The following is a 17,276-nucleotide window of genomic DNA, read 5'->3' as shown; positions in this document are numbered from 1 at the left end:
TTTCTATTGGAAGTTGCGTTTAAAGTGGCATGTCTTTATGGTTATAGATTATACTATTTTATCTCCTTTCTCAAAGCAAAAGTCCATCTTTAGGCATGGGGCACAACTACCAGTCTGCTAACATAAATGAAGTTTTCTCCTTGTCTTTATTACCTTTTGAAATAGTTTGGAGATGATGATGATTTTTGTTTCAGATGTAAGATGGGGTGGGGGGTGTTGAAGGAGGCTTTTTCTATATATGTCTGCTGTATTGAAATGAAAACCATGCACAGAAGATTAGATTAGATCACATCAACCTCTTAGGTGTGGCAGAATGAAATAGCACAGCTCAGAGGCAGGCCAGTACTTGTAACCAAACCACTACTGCTGGTCCCTAGTACCGAGCTACATAGTGCTGTTCCTGTGCGCATGTGACTTGGAATCTCCTACTGTCAAAATGCTGCTGATAATCTGGGCTTCATAGGTCAAATGAAAATAGCTTGGTGGACTGGATCTGGCCTGTAACCTGTACCTGGTTCAAGTTAGATCAGTCCCCCAGCATGCTTTCCATCCCTGGGCTGGGCTGTGCTGTCTGCTCAACCAGAGAAGGGTTGGGGGGAGGGAGGGAGGGAGGGAGGGAAGGCAAGGAGTGCCCCCCCCCCCCCCCCCCCCCCCGGCAAACCCCAGCTGGGGTCTGGGGCCAGAAAGGGGGATGTTAACCCCTACCCCCAAGTACAGAACTGCCCTGCCCTGTTAAACTTACTGCTGGCTGCAACTGTGGACTACAGATCCCAGAGGCACCTGGGAGCAGGAAGAGGAAGTGATGAGCAACCCTGCAGAGTTGTCCTACTATGATTCTGGACAGCAAATCCTAGAGACCTCGGGGGCAGCAGGAAGAAGCAGCAAACACACAGCCCATGCTAATTACATACCAGAGAGCTGTGCTGTAGCACCCCCCCCCCCCCCCTTTCCTTGCTCCTGGCCTGAGCCACTGCAGGCATGTGACTGCAAAAAGTGTGTTCACTTGTTAGTCAATTTATAATCTCTGAAGTTTAGACTAACTTGCAAAGACTGAGTAGATTCACCCTTGGGCTTCTTGACTGTTCTGTATTTAGCCTAGGTTATCAACCTCTGGATTAGACGATTGTTTTTCATCTTTGGAATGATTTGCGAGGTACCAAGTACTCCATGTGAAAAAAATTATAAATATTTTTATGACTTCTGACCAAAAAGCATGTTTTCTCTAGTAACACAGCTTTGCCTGTTTTCTCATTAGGTTGTTGAAGACTACGCTGGAAGATGGCAGGTTCCATTGCCTCAGCTTGAGGTGCTTCAGACAGCTCTTTGTTGTTTCACATCTGCTTGTGTATCGTTCCCAGCTGAATGTGAGCAGCACGTACAGTATGTTTTGAGTAGCCTAGCTTTGTAAGTATCTCACTTACTATTACACTGTTTGTATGTTAACTGACCAGTATTTTATCTCTGTAGTGAAATTGGGTGCCACCAGGTCATTTTGCTTTTTCTCTCTCCTCAAATATGTGGAACCAAACTCATCCCTAGTGACATTAAACCAAACTCACAGAAATTTTAAATATAATATATTTCTTTTACTTAAGAAATCTCTTCAACTCGCACATCTTCAGAGGAGCTCATTTTAACAAAAGTAAACATCAACAGAAATGTGACCATCACCCTTTTAAAGTAGCAATTCCCAGATCTGGGTTGTGATGCCAAGGGTGGTCATGATAGTTACAAATAACATGCCATAGGTTTTACAGTCCTGCATTCCCTGTAATCTGTAATTATCCAGATTCTTCCCATTAATTAATAGTGATTGGAATTTTACTCTATTACAAGTACTCACTCCGTGGTAACTACCTATGCTTGCCCTTACCCTGTAGGTATGAAAACTAAACTGAAGCAACTTAACCATGTTTGATTGGTAAGCTAACATGGTTTTACTCAATGGCAGGTGGTACTACACAGTAGCTGAGTTGTGGCTAAGCCCCTGCCCCACTGTTCAAGGGGCTTACGAATGGTGGTAGCTTTGCATATGGGCATTTCACAAAGTTATTTGCCTAGATGTGGTATTGTAACCCAAAAAGCTTTGGGAATTGCTTCAGGGAAAGTATCCTTTAGAATTTTGATTATGCTGTCATGCAATTTTTGCAACAAAACAGTGATGAAGACATTATTTTAAACAGAAATGGCAGTATTCTGGTCCCAAGTAGGAAGAGATGCAAAAAATAAATGGTATAATAAAAAGTAAATGTAAGTAAATTCTTATGTTGCAGAAGCCTTCAGTAAAGAGTTTGTTTCTTTTTTCTAATCTGTAATCTTGCAAACACATTTTGCAGGAAGTATTTTTTTTATGGTTGTCTGTTCAGAAGACCTTTACATATAAAGAAAAGACTTTCAGATTGCTGGTTCATGCATCTTGTTGTTTTGACTCAGTAGAGTAGATTCCTTATTGCCGAAACATCAGAAGGGAGTGGAGTGAAATTCTGTCTTGTATTGCAGATTGTAGTTGGTCCAGACAGTATTACATCTTGGCATCAGCAGATGGAGACAGGAAATAGAAAGCACTTGCAAAATCAGCCACCTACGCTAGTTCTGGCCTTGTAGATTGGTTAATTTCCTTTGTCCAGCAGGTGAAACAGCTCTGGCTTGCCAAGTTCATCTATTAAGTGTTGTTAATGGTTTTATGTTTTTCTTTTGGAGGCATTAGCTTGTGAAATTTTTTGTTAACTGTCACTTCTGTACATCTTGGCTTATCTCTTCAGAATGACCTGGTAGGCTTCTCCTTTTGACGAGCTTGTGAATGATCTGAACAAAGTTCAAAAGACCCATGCGTCTGCTATGCACTCTTAGTTACATCTGCTATACTTAAATGCTAGTGAAATTTTACAGAACAAATTAAATTCATTTCTCTGGGAATAACATGGTTAAACTCTAAATGTGTTGAACTAGAAAAAAAGTTTTCTAGAAAGAGAAGGGTTCAAATATGAGAGAAATTATTTGTACACACAAAATGGATGGGGAAGAGGTCACCATCCATCTCATTTCATGGGAAAAGTCATTGATGAAGCTTTTCACCAGTTGTTTGCTTGTTGGCTTCTCTGAAGCTTGTAAAAACAGAAGACAATATAAGACAGTTATTAATGTTTGTGGTACAGATACCACCTTCATATGGTATCTGGAGCGTAGTGCAGTACAGCCTCAGTCTTGACACACCTCTTTGTGCTACTGCAAGACATAATACATAACCATCATCCTAAATCTAGTGTTTTTTGTAATCTGGATTAGCTGCTAATCGGGCATTTGGCTAGCTTCCTAAAAAAAAGCCAGAAAGAGAGCCCATTGCTGCTGCTGTTACCCCACAAATCAAATTTGTAATGTGGGTTTTGGGGCTGGATTGTTTTGAATTACTTCTTACCTCTCCTTGATGAAGAGCACAAACTCTAAAGTCGTATTTTTTTCCTCTGAAACTGATTTGCCTTTGTCTTTGATGTCATGTGACAAAGTGATTTTTTGGACCTAGTAGTTACCTAAGAAACCTTGTCCAGATATGATGCTGACTGGTGGAGCTTTCCAGTGCTTTGCAAAAAAACGTTCCATACATTAAAGCCTCAGTTCTTGGGCTGGGGGGAAGAGAGAACAGGATCCTGTTTGACTCCATTTAGTCTCCATTCTTGAGCGGGGTTTCTGTTGTAATGGGCCAAAAAACAGTTTAGAGCCGGGACTGGTGTTTTATCTGTTTATTAAGCCTACTTCTCCGATTCAAAGCATGAAGCAACACTTATAATCACATTAATACCACTCCTATAAACTGGGACCATTATTAAACAAACACACTCTAGCACTGTCTTGTGGTAACATCTGAAAGGCTAGTGTGCAAATTATCATCCATGTAAATACTTGCATGTAAAGCAAATATGGCATCACAATTGCACTGTAGGGCTTCACAGCAGAGCTGAAAATGAATACTGAGATTCTAGTTGTCATGGGCTATGCCACTCTTGAGGGGAAACTTTTGAGACAGTCTTGTCTGGTCTCTCTGTCTCGTCTCCCCTGTAGGGCCACTTGCATAAAGCGACACTTGCAACAAAGGAACTATTTACAGTTAAGTGTTCTCACACTGAGCCCCCCAAAATGTTCCCCACCCAAACTGCAGGATAGAAGTCAGCCCACTTCAGCATCTTTGGTCACACTAATGTTCTTTTTTTAAGACTGATGACTTGGAAGGTCTTCAGTCTTAAGCTGGAGCCCCCTTTTAGTCTGGTGATGTGAGCATGCAGCACATAAGCTGATGCTGAGGAAATGTAATAATTATATCTGCAGTTAGCTCTGAATGGTAGAGAGAGGTTTTGTAATTTTAAGATTTTTCTTAAAAGCCAAGTATAAATACCATGTGTGCTGTCCCCGATTCTAGCAAACATCTCTCCCAAGCAGTGTCAGAATTCTAGCTATGGGTGACTTTCAGAATAGTTGCATGTTCCCTGTAGGTAAAAAGCTAACTAAATTTAATTCACTCATTATAGCCTTACCATGGAAACTCTGGTGGGCAGTATGAAGTATTGCTCTTTCAGTTAACCTGTATTCCCCATTTGCATTGAGATTTCGAGGACCAGTGTGCCCAAAAAAAGTCTTTCAACATAAAAGTGCAGAAACTTATACCTCATTAAAAACTAAGAAGTCTAGCTAGAAAATCTTTCTAAAAAACCTTAACTTTTAAACAAACATAAACTAATATGATGCACCATTGCATAGATTTAAGTATACTGTAATTAAGTAGAAGTCCAGTCTTTTCAGTTATACCAGACATGTACCTCTGAAAATCTTCATTCTTTATATATATGAAATGCTGTTTCCTTTTTTACAGAATTTCGTAGGAAGCAACCTGTAGAGGGGGTTGTCAAGTTATACTAAGTCTTGATGTTGACCTTAAATCAGTAGTTTCTAACCTTTTACTTCTAGGTAGTATTCTTCCAGTGGGACCCTCCATTATTTATGGCTGCAGAAATTATCTGTGGAGCCATGTTTCTTCAAGCTGCCGGAGAGCAGTATGAAGTTGCTCTTGCTGTTGCCATAGTGCAGTTAAGATTGCAATTTGTTGCTTCAGTTCCTTATCATTCCTAACCAGGGCCATTCCTGGGGGCAGGGGAGCGAATCGGGGCACCTGCTTTGGGCCCCATGCTTTGGGGACCCCATAGAGGTCCTGCCATGCGCTCCGGCTGCTTGCTTGCTACCTCTCCCACTCCCACCTCCTCCTCCCCTTCTCCTCCCCCCCCCCCCCCCCCAGTGGACTGACATCTGCTTATTGTTGAAGGAGCAGTAAAATATCCTCCTCTCTCCAGCTTTGGAAATTTAATTTCAAAAGGCGTAAAATAAGTGGTATTTTAATTTCTGCATAAACTAATGGCAGAATTAACAACTATTAACAGCTCTTTCATTAAACAGCTGTTTAAGAAGCTCCGCATTTAGCTACTTTAAAGCTAAATGCCTACAGCAGCTAGACAGAATAGATAAGCAAATAGAAGGGTGATGAGTCTCCATCTGTGATCTAGGATCAGTCACCTGATTAAAGAGCCTAATGTTCCATCAACTCCAAAATCTGCTGAGGGAAAGGATGCTTGTGCTTCCATAGCAATTGCATTTGCCACTGACATGCTCCTTGGCAAGTCCTCTGATCAGAGGTAGAAAGTAGGGCAATAGCAGATGCACTGAAGCAATCTACAGATTTGGAAGGCAATACAATCTATATCTATCTGCATTGAATTCATATTTCTAAGGATACTCCCCAAAGTTCTCTTAAAAAACTTTTCCTCGCAACTTAAAAGTGGCAGAAATTGACTTGAGTCCCCAACCTTTCGTCTCAGTTTTTATTCGGTGTTAGGGAAACTGGATTTTTTTCACTATCATAATGATGAGGTTGGTTATTTTACTCCTATTGTTGCAGTATCAAACTGTCAATGTATACTTTTTTTTATTAAATTGTGGGGTTTTTTTAAAGAACTAAAATGTTAACTTATATAAGTAAAGGCAGTGGAACCATGAAGAAATCTACCCAACTTATTTAAACTAAATTCCTAGAGAAACTGAAGTAATGTTAAGTACTGCTTTGCAGTTTTACTCGGTTTTGCTCACTGTATCCTAAGGAGTCTAAGAGGTCCACCTTGGAAGTTTATAGTCTTCCCAAAATGGCTATATTAATGGCTAATGGGATATCTTTAGTTCCTAACTTGTTGCTACACTGGCTGTGGGTTCATGGGATTAGAGCACATTATATAGCTCAAGTTTTCCTTTTTAAGTCTTCTGTTGGGAAGGAGTTGAATAAAGGGAGCACACGAACTCTGTATTTAGTTGAGAAGCAGTTTGAAATGTATCAATTATATATTCCTTTTTGAATTACCGTTTCAATAGCCACAGCATATGACCACCTAACATGAAGATACCTCAACTACTTCAGGTACTAGAAGTAATATAGCCACATTGGTTTAGCACTCTTTCTGAAGTTTTTTTTTTTATAAGTATACTTTTTTTTTTTTTTAGTAGGAATAATTGACCTGTTTGGAGTTCTGTGCTCCTGCAGTTGTGCTACTTGAGCTAGCTATATTTTTTCTGCATTGTGCTAGGGTGTAACCGAGGAAGCTGAACTTGATCTCATTTGATTCCAAGTCCAGTCCTTTGTCATACTTCCAAGAGAGCCTGCCTCGGAGGAGACAAAAATAAGTACCAACTGTTAGGTCAGTTTTCTGGTGCAGCAGCTTCATTTAGGCACGTGACATAGACAGTGAGTAAGTAGTGACGATACAAAATAAGGAATGGAAAATCATATTGTGGTTAAGTTAATAAATTCCATCTCTTAATATTCTTCTTTCTATCAAATGTCACAAATGAAAGCATCAGCCAGAGACTTGTGGAAAACAAGACTAATCTACAAGGCTTATATATGTTAACTGGCTTGGTGTTAAAGTCTAGGGAGGATTTGCTGTTTGAATTTTCAAATACCTAAATCTCTTTTAGATGCTGATATTCAGACTTAAAGAAGTGCATCTTCCAAGCATGAGGTTTGGCCAGTGCATGTGGTAATTCCTGGTTAAACCTCTGCTGAACAAGGAAAATTCCTTATGCCAGTTGTCACTAATGAGCCTCAAAAACCTTGAAAGTTAGGCACATTATTGAACCTGTTCTTGGTGTTGTGGCTTTTAGCTACAAATACAAATAATGCCATAGAATTGCCATGTTGAGACTTCTGGGAGAAAGCATCACCTCACTGGGGCTGGTAGACTTGGGTGAGTAGAAGCAATTTCAGCTTTAGTATTTTTAAGAGTCAGAGGGTTTATGCTAAAGGTTTTGGTTTTTTTCCTTTACGTGTTGTCAAATATATAATTGTTCTTTACAAAAGCATGCAAGTGCCTTGGGGTTTAGATATACTTGTTGGGATCTGAGATTTTTGGAAATATGTGGTCTCTTATCATGTTCTTAACAGCTGTTTAGCTCAAACATTTCAGAGAAGCAATGCCTGTTGAACCTTTTAAACAAAACTCCTCTGCTCAGTCTTTATGGTTTGTATTATACTTATAATTCTTACAATCCTGTGAGTTACAAAGCCCTCAATTCTGTTTCCCAGTGCATCCAAGATGTGCGTTTTAATTTTGCAGCCAAGTACTGAATTAACAAGCAGAGGATTGACGGGACTTTCTTATACATTGTTGGTGGCGCTATCTGGAGTGCTTAGCATTGACTTCATTTTTGCTAACTGCTTTTACTGAGTCTGATCAGTTCCATGTGCTTTAGAGAACCCTACCTGATTTCTGTGTAGAATCTTTTTAGAATGGTTGTCTTTAAATAATTTGAATTCTAGTTCTGAAAAGTTGTAGATGATTTGTGTATGTGTACTGTTTATTTTTACTTGTTTCTACTTGCATCTCTTTTAGGAGTTTTTTTGAATTGCTGCTGTTCTTTGGAAAAGATGAGTTCTACGAAGATCCTTTAAAAGACATTTTAGGCTCAATCCAGGTAAAATTAATCATTGCCACCTTATGTTTAGTAAAATGCAGTTTTCATTTGTTAAAGTAACCATCCTGCTTGTAGATAAAACATTTGTGAATGTTAGAGAGAAATATTTGATGGCATAGGTCAATGCAGGGAAATAAAATTATTAATACCTTTTGATTTTGATTTTTTTTTTTTTGTATTGAACAGGAATGTTTTTCTTAAGGTTGCAACCATTGATCTTGCTTGCATCAAATCATGAATTAAGTAGACCATAATTCCAGTTTTGCCATGATAAATGTCTCTTCCCTTTTTAAATTAAGGTTGTATTTTTCCCTTTTTTTTTAAGGAGATCAAAACTAGTTTCTAGCTGCTTTGCTTTTGGTAATCTCTAACCAGAACTTAATATCCACCAAGAGATGTAGTATTCTAAGCTTATAACTTGCTAAATCAACAGTGTTTCTCCCATAGTTCAGATAGTGGGTTGAATGCTAAACTGCTACTGTCTTTAATTATTGCACTATTTTGTACTTAGACCTCTTTGCCTAAAGTGGTAGGTATTGAAGAATACTAATGTTTATTGTTTATAATTGTACAAATCTATGTTAAAAATAGGACTTGATGCCTCTGAAACTGTAACCAGATGCTAAAGCACACGGGGAAGGAATTGCAGCCTAAAGAATACTACAGTTTATATGTAGGGTCTCCTTTTGTATGAGTGCTTTTGGACTATTCTGTTAATATTTATGGCACCCATGGTGAGTGGTGTACAGGCCTCAAATGATGGATCTTTGAGGAGAACAGTATGTTGGGGAAAAAATAAATAGCAAAACTTTTTTTTCTACCTTTAAACTTGGTGTTTGTTTTTTGTATTTTTGAAAAATGCATAAAACCAGTTAAAATACAAAAACCAAAGGGTACTTTAAAGTGTATTGATCAGATTCATTAAAACATCCTTCAAAGGCTCTTTCTCTTGCTGGGGAAGCTAGTAAGACTTATTTTTTTAACAGGATGTGTAAAAGTGTACTTAATTTAAAAAAAATAAATAAATAAAAATGCATGTTTCAGTTCCTTGGCTATCAGACGAGAGTTATTTGAATGTAGTATAAGAAATTAGGAATAAGTTGATATTAAAACTCTACAGCAAAAATGAACATCAGAAGCTGTTCTCCAGTTGGTATGAAATTATTTTCTTGTACGGTAAAAGTTAATGGAGAGAAATCCTCTTCAGTTGAATGACCTGAGAGAAAATTAAAGCACTGTTTGACTTCCCTCTTCAAACTTTCCGTACTGTTATGGATGATGGGAATTGGGTACACAAAGGCTATTATTTGGTCCTGATTTAATCATTTAAATTAATGATTTCATCAGTGTATAGAATTTTTGACAGAAATGTCTGACTTACATTTTAGCTCAAAGGTGTTAGTTCTGGGCTATGCATATTCCAATATGCTAATTCCTTTAAGAATTAGTAGTACATAGTTGGTGTCACAGCATCTCCTTGTGTTACAGACCTTGTATACATTGATTTCTGCCAACTGAAGATTTGGTCACTGGGGTTTGTTAGATACCTTTAGTTGGAGATGAGAATTCAGCTCACCCATTGTCAAGGAAATGGCACAAGGTTGCCATTAATGGATGTTGGCAAGATTTCTGTATGAAGGAAATGAGATTGGTGCCTTTTAGGTTTACTATATAGTCACAGTCAACATATGACTCTAGTTGTGATATTGACTCAATGCTGAGCATGTAGATATACTTTTGACATTTAGTTATTTAATGATTCAGCATTTGTTTCTCTCACTTGTTCTTTAAATGTAATGCTTTTTTAAAATAATCATAGGAATGCCAGAACCTCCTAAGCAGATATGGAAATATGAACCTGGAATTGGTGACTCGAATTATCAGAGATGGTGGACCATGGGAGGATCCAGTGTTACAAGCAGTTCTTAAAGCAAAGCCTGTATCTCAGGAGTTAGGTATGTCATTTAATAAATATATAGTTTTGAAACATTTTAAAGTATTGTTTGTCTGTATTTGAGGCAACATGACCTAAGTAACATCTTGAATTTATACATGCAGTTCTCTGGTGTTTCATTAAACCAGTTGTTTAAAAAGAAAATGAAAGCCACTTTGCTTTCTTTGTGCTGACTTAAGAAGTCCTGAGGTGGTTGCTAAATTGACATAAGCATATATAATATGAAATGCAAGTTAGGTTTTTACCTACAAAAGAGCTTGACCATGATTAGTTTGTTGATGTACTGAGAATAGCTTGTCCTGCAGACCAGTGCTGTCCAGCAACTTCCTTATACTCTCCAATTTGTCTGTGTTCATCTGCTGGCTCTTGCATAGATTGTAAGGCCTTTGTGACGACAAGATCTGTTTTTTCATTTTGTTTGTATAGTGCAAAGATTCTCAACCAGGGTGCTATGAGAGCCATGTAAGGGTGCCACAGCACCGCACAATATTAGCACTGTTAGGTGTGTGTGAACACTAACAAATACATCCAGAGGTGACTCCATAGTGTCAATAACATTTGGACCTGTTGTAGTCTTTCTGAATTCTTTGCAACAGAAGAATTGCTCTATTGACAGATATCATTTCTCTGACAGTGTCAAGCAGGAGGTTTCTGACAGGCCATGGAAATGAAATGAGTTGTCTTTTCAGTGGTGGGTCCAGAACTAAGAGGCAAATTAGTAGGATAATAAGGGAAAGCTTTGACACTGCAGAGGACCATTGCAGAGGTGTCCAAGGACTTGTTTCCAGAGCTGACAGTAGTTCATCTTTCACTATGATTTAAATCAGTGGTCTCCAAGTTTAAGTAGGAGATCACCTTTGGCCTTTAAAAGCAACCCGAGATCTACTGTGCACTGCTGCCACCCCCTCCTGCCCAGCAGGTAAGTCTGTGGGGAGGGAAATGGTGGGGCAGATCAAGGCAGAAAATATTACTTGGGGGCGTGCCTCCCCAGCAGGTAAATTCTGCCCAGCTAGGGCCCCACTCAGTTTACCTCTGCTCCTGCCTTGGTGACACTGTCCCTCACTGCGGGGTCCTCAGTCTAGCCCCTGCCCCTTCCCTCCCCCATGGACTGACCTGCTGGGCTAGGGCACACGCATGCATGCATGCATGCATGCATGCATGCATGCATGCATGCGGGCACTTAGTCTCCCATCCCAGCTTCAGATCGACTCTAAGAGGCTCCAAGATCTACTGCAAGAGGTTCAGAGATCTACCCGTGGATTGGGATCCACTGGTTGGTGACCACTAGTTTAAATAGTAGCAAAGCAGGTATGAGGGGAGGGACCATTGTTGGCCAGTTGTGCATCACAATACAGTTTAGACAAGGATCTCTGGCTGTGATGACTTGTTGATAAACCATAAGCAGAAATTGTAGCTAAAGTCCAAAAGTATCTAGGTATTTACAGTAATGGGAAACCTTTATATTGGAGTTAGACTTGGCAGTCCTTCGTGGTGCCTGGTACTTCTGTCACTCCCAGATAACAGTAAGCTGGTGCTAGTCTTTGTTGCAGGCTGCTACTCACTTTTTTTGTAGCTAAATATTTTAATTCCTAATACCTTTTCTATTGGCTTTCTCTAATATCCCTGACGTGGCAGTGCACCTTCACACTACTTTCTTAACTTTCAAGAAAAATCTCAAAAAAAGGGAGGGGTGGGCCTTGCCACCATTTATATCAATTGCCCCCAAGGTGCTCACTTAAAGCAGGAGTTTCATTGAGCGTAGAACATTCTGACTCCCTTGTGTGAACAGTTTTGTGTACTTCTTACGTAGTTGGACTTCATTTGATGTTTATCTTACAAAAACTTAACTGAATTGCTCCCTCTCATCCATTTGCCTATAGAACTGACCCAGGTATTAATTTTTTTTTTTTTCTTTTCAACTTCTGTAATGCAATCATACCACAAAACCTAAGGCCTCTGGTTCACAGTCATTTAATGGTACAATGGGATCTCATCCCCAGTTCCAACTGTCACATCTCCTGCCATGCCACACATGTATGGCAGGAAGTGAGATTGTTGGGATTAGGGATTGAGAACCCCCATCATGGTATCTCTATTCAGTGCAAGGAGCCTGGGATCATAAAGTGTTCACTGGGAGTGGGAGGCAAGAGCTTCCCCTGTTGAGGACTTCAGACCCTACCAGAAGCCTCTGATCCCCAGCAGCCCAGCCAAAGCTGCCAGACAGAGTTCAGAGTCCCTGGCAGCAAAGCCCAAGGAAGCTGCATCAGTGTATTCTTTAAAGCTCTAGGTGCTGGCATGTAGATAATAGAGAGTTCTCTGCTTGCTGTCTGGAGCTGAACACTGGGGGGAGTTTTAAAAAATATAGCTGCAGCCCAGCTGCCTGCATGCTCTTCAAAGCTTCCCATGCACTGGTTCCCACAGCATGGGGCATGGGGAGCTGAGAACTCATGGGTCCCCATCTACCCATGCCCCATATCACGAAGCAGTGCCCACAGCTGGGGGGCAGGGATCTTCCAGCTCCCCAGCTGTTGCTTCTGTGGGTGCCCCAGGAACTTAAAAAGCAAAAAACCAACCATGTAACTGGGGCTCTAGGTCAGGAGATGAGCCTTGAAGTTGGGCTCTCAGCACCCCCTGATTTGCCTCTGGGGATTGGGTGGGGGCATCAGGTTCAGAATCCAGTGTTGCCCCCCAGCCCGGTTTCACTGATCAGGTAGGGGACCATTTTGTCTTGGATCCTAGGGCTGCCTTATGCCAGTTCCCTACACTCAACTGAGCATTGGGATCTGTCATGTCAGCCCCAGTATGCTTCATTTCGTTTAAAGCAGTGTAGCATGCTCCAGGGACAGCCCTAATATCCCCTTGTGGCCATGTGACTCCTGCCTCCCTACTCTCTCTACCCTCCCTTTTTTCTCATTTGTGACACCTTGATGGATTTATTATGATGTTAAGGGAAGCTGTCCCAAGGTTCGCAAGTGAGCCCTTGTTCACTTTGGCTGGCTGGTACCTCTTGTACCTGGCTGGCCCCACTCATGCCCCTTGGGCACTAAGATGGCATCTGTCCATGCCTCAGAGAGCCGGTTGCCTTATGAGCTGTATTTGTGGCTTCCTTCCTCCCCTATAGCCATGCCTATGCCTTACAAAAATTACTCTGTGTTCATTGGAAAGGGCCACCTGCCTTGAATGCAGTTTTTGCCTTTTAGGCCTTGAGCCTCTGTTCATGTCTCAGCCTTCCTGGCCTTGGCCCTTCTATTCTGGCTGTGCTCCTCAGCCCAGGCCCACTGCCCTGGACTTTGGCTCCTGTGCCCCAGACCCATCTTGTCCCTGTATGCTCTGGGCCCCTGGCCCTTGTCTTGTGCTCATTGGGTCAGCCCTCAGGGTCCTTGACCCCAGGCCAGGCTGCTTGCTCTCTCAGCCCTTGGGATCGCTAACCCTGGGCTAGGCTGCCTATCTCAGAGTGCCCCACCTGGCACCCCGCTATAGCCTCCACTCTAGCTACAATCTGGTCCTCTGGTATCAGATTCAGAACGTATCAGAAACACAAGCAAGTCGCTTGACCAACAAGGGGCTCCTATAGACATGCAGGTAGCTGGCTCCAACACACCAGAAATCCAGCTCGTCGGAGCAGACTCGATTAATTGAGTGGACTAGCTTAATCAAGTCTGCTGGATCATGGAAATTAACGTACTCCAGCAGCCTCCTCTGTCACATGTATGAGCATCCCCACACTGAACAATGGTAGTGGGGTGCTTTGAACTAAAGCTTATTCTGTGAGCTTTAGTTCAAAGTGCCCTGCTACCTTTCAGCATGGGGGATGCTGATACACATGGTGTTCAGGTGCTTTTAATTAGCACAGCTTGCTAATTAAGGCACTTCCCACAGCACATGTAAAATGCCCTAAAAGTCTTCCCCACTCAGGGTTAAGGTTGCCTGCAAACCACATCTCCCTTGGATCCCTCTCAACCCAGCTCCCTTGGGTAGCTTGATGCCTGTCTGTCAGATTGCCAGCTTGGGCTTGGGCACTGGGCTTATGCACCCAAAGCCCCACCTCTTCCAGTCCTGTGGCTTCCCAGCCCCACAAACTGGTTTTCACATGGAGTTGATGCCGCCTCTGCTGCTGCAGCCAGCTGCTCTCCCCTCTTAAAGTGACAGGGGTTGTGATGCAGTGAGCCACAAAAATGGTTAGATACATTCTATGCGTGCCATTTTCTTGTGCTGCATGGCTATATTATCCTGCCATAAATTGGCTTTAACTTGTGCCTGGATTACTACTTACGATGTGATTAACACCTTAATTGCATCTTAAATGTAACCTGTACCAGGGATTTCTCTCACATACAGTACACACCTTTCCCCCCCCAAAATTAGCATCCATGTCTAATGTAGGGAAGCTAATTTTCTGGTTGGGGTTGGAAGCACCCTGATTTGATTCCTGTTCTACTGGTACATATTACTGTGTGGACTGCTGAGGGAATTTTTTGACCTAATGGCTCATTGTTCTTTACTCTGCAGGTGTTAATGCTCATCCCTCCTTTTTTATGGTGTTGTTCCATTAATCAAGCTAACCCTTCTTAAGACAATTTTGCTGTCTTCTAGTTGTTCTTGATCTTTCACAAACTTCTTAGATCTTTAGCATAGTTTTTAGCTCTTTTCAAAGTTGTAGGTTCACCCATTGGAACCAGTTGCCAGCAGCAGTTAGAGGTTCAGTTTTAGTTATGCAGGAAAGGGAGGCAGGTCAGCTGAAAATAAGGGTCTGTCTCTGCTTTATGCAGCTGTTACTCTTTTTCGTTCTACCTTTCAAAAACAAGGTGTGTATTTGTATTTGGGAGCGTGTTATGTGCAAGAAAATATGGTATTACATTTTTTAAGTCATGTTGAGAGATTGTATAAACCATACGTGCTGTGCTTCTGTTGGTCCCTCAGCTTGCACAAAAAGGGCAAGTCCAACATGAGCTTGCTTGTTCTCTTGTACATTGCAATAGTATTTTCAGAGGACCACAAAGAGGGGGTTCTTAGAGGAAAAACTTGGCTCTTTCTCCAGTGGAGAAAGAGCAAGGCCAAAACAGTATTTTACTGGAAACAGGAAAAGACTGAGAATTTTGAGAGCAGCTCTCTAAAAAAGCCTGGCAGGATTTGAAGAAGGGAAAATCAGAGGAGACTTGAACACAAAGGCTTTCTGCTCTCCACCTTTTAAGCTTTATAATTAAGACATCAAGTTCCATCAAGGTTCTGCATAGTCTTTGCTTGGACAAGAATAGATAACCTTTCTTAAATTAATGTTACATTTGCCCAGTTGCTACTATAATTAGCTTGCTTTTTTTTTTTTTTCCCTGCTTTGGGATTAAAGCCTATACATGTATCCCCAGGGACTTTAACCCTAGAAAGGAAGGGCTCTGGTGGAATTAATCAGGTTGAAAAGCACCCAGTGCTTGCGAGAAGTGATTTTTTTCGAGCAACTGCAGCCATCCTTACTAGTGACAGAGTCAATAGCCAAGAATTGCTGTTATAAATTAAACTCTGGTCTTGAGGGTGCTGCATCTTGAGGACGTGTCACCTAAGGCTGTACAGTCTGAAAATGGGAACTCTATTTATAACAAGTCTGAGTAATATAGCAGACAAATCTTTGCTTCCCAGTCAAAGGAAATGGATGACATACCTGGTTATTATGCATGTTAAAAGTCCTTTATTTACAGGAGCAGAAACACAAGTTAAAAGTGAATCTGCTCCATAATTTGTCAGGTCAAATCTATTTGCCTCCTAAATGGGTGAAGATTGCAATGGTTTGGTTATCTTGGGTGTATTAAAATGGACTCTAAAAATGCAGCTAAGACTAAAAGCACCTGGGGTTCTATGAGGAGGAGCATTCCTCATTTATCATGTTCCTGCAGTTAAGTGAAAGTAGAGGGCCTTGATCTTTCCTAATGTCTCTTTGTTTCTATGTTCTGCTAACAGAGATCAATAGATTCATAGACGCTAGGGCTGGAAGGGACCTCGGATGATCTTCGAGTCCAGATGTCTATGCAGAGTTAAATGTCCACCTTTATTTCTTTAATAGCTTTTAAAGAATTATTTGCGAGTTCAGTCCAAAATCTTCTGGTTTTTAATATAGGAATAATACAGCTTCAAAACATTTTTGTCATATGGACATTAGACTTATGTGATAATATTCAGGAAATTAAATCTGGATTAATACACCAATGATTTGGGCTGTTGCAGCAGTGGCGGGCTGTGTAGCCATTGTAATTTAGAAATAGCTTTACTTTGTTTATATCAGTCTTCCTTTTTTTCAGTTGGTCATAACGTCTCATTTTGAGGATACCAATTTTCCATGTCACACTGGGTTTTAAATTAAAGCAAAAATCTGTCTAGGTGCTTTTGCATTACATAAGTTTATGCAGAACCACTGTGTACATCCTTGTCTTGTTTCTCCATGATAAAAATCGATTTCTCAGCATTAGTCTCTACCTCAGTGAAGGATCAAGGCTCCATTGTCCGAGACAGGGGTGGTCCGCCTGCAGCATGGGTGCTGTGAGCAGTGTGTGTGTGTGTGTGTGTGGCCCTTGACAGATTGGAAAAGGAACAGGTAGTATTATGGCAGATATGGCATGAAGCATAAAGCAAAGCATCACATCAGGCACGGAGCGGGAAGCTGAAAGCAGAGCAGCAGGTTTAAGGCCAAATGCACAGTCTTAACTTGAGTGCTGTCCATGACTCAAATTAAGCAAATCTAACAGTCGGGTCCACAGTTGCAAAGGTATTTATGCACTTAAAGGTGCATCTGGGTTTCTTAATGCCCCTAAACTCTTTGGTTAATGTTGCAACTTTTAATTTTGTGGTATGTTTAGTAGTTTCGATTCTCTTTTTCATCAAAGAAAACTTTAATGTAATACACGATGTATCAGTAAAAATAAGATGAATCCTTGTTGCAGCAAAGCAAGGATTTTTTTTAATGAAAAATAAACTATGGAAATAAGCTCTATGGTACTGTTACTGAAGTGATGTTAATATTGTGAGAACTATATTGGAAGATTCTAAGTTTCAGAGTTACTTAGTTTGATCAATGATCCAAACTGACTGTGGAACTGTGACCTTTGGAATCTGCAAAACAAAAACAGACTTAGTTGCATTAATTAAAATAAAACATTGGTTATATGAACTGAGGGTGATTTGTCTTCTACTGCTCTTTCTCTCTCTATCTGAATGGTTACTCAGCTTAACCAGATTAAAGATGTTTAGGAGAAAGAGAAATCATCATGCTTCAAGACTTAGCTCAGTCTCTAGTCACTGTGGATGGAGGTGGGAAATCAGCCTTTAACTACTGGAG

At 40.8% G+C, this 17,276-nt stretch overlaps 1 protein-coding gene across 1 annotated transcript in view; it reads left to right on the top strand.

The window, feature by feature from the left end:
- The window catches only part of ZNF654 (zinc finger protein 654), a 63,677-nt gene that overhangs the window by 28,107 nt on the left and 18,294 nt on the right, over positions 1 to 17,276 (top strand). Inside the window, exons 2-4 of the mRNA XM_014603989.3 lie at positions 1,256 to 1,404; positions 7,920 to 8,001; positions 9,821 to 9,956. Of these exons, the coding sequence (XP_014459475.3) occupies positions 1,256 to 1,404; positions 7,920 to 8,001; positions 9,821 to 9,956 (367 nt within the window). The remainder of the gene's footprint in view (positions 1 to 1,255; positions 1,405 to 7,919; positions 8,002 to 9,820; positions 9,957 to 17,276) is intronic.

Source organism: Alligator mississippiensis, chromosome 1, assembly GCF_030867095.1.
Source record: "Alligator mississippiensis isolate rAllMis1 chromosome 1, rAllMis1, whole genome shotgun sequence".
Lineage (NCBI taxonomy): Eukaryota > Metazoa > Chordata > Crocodylia > Alligatoridae > Alligator > Alligator mississippiensis.
Note: the sequence above shows the minus strand (reverse complement) of the source record. Positions and strands in the feature narration are given on the sequence as shown.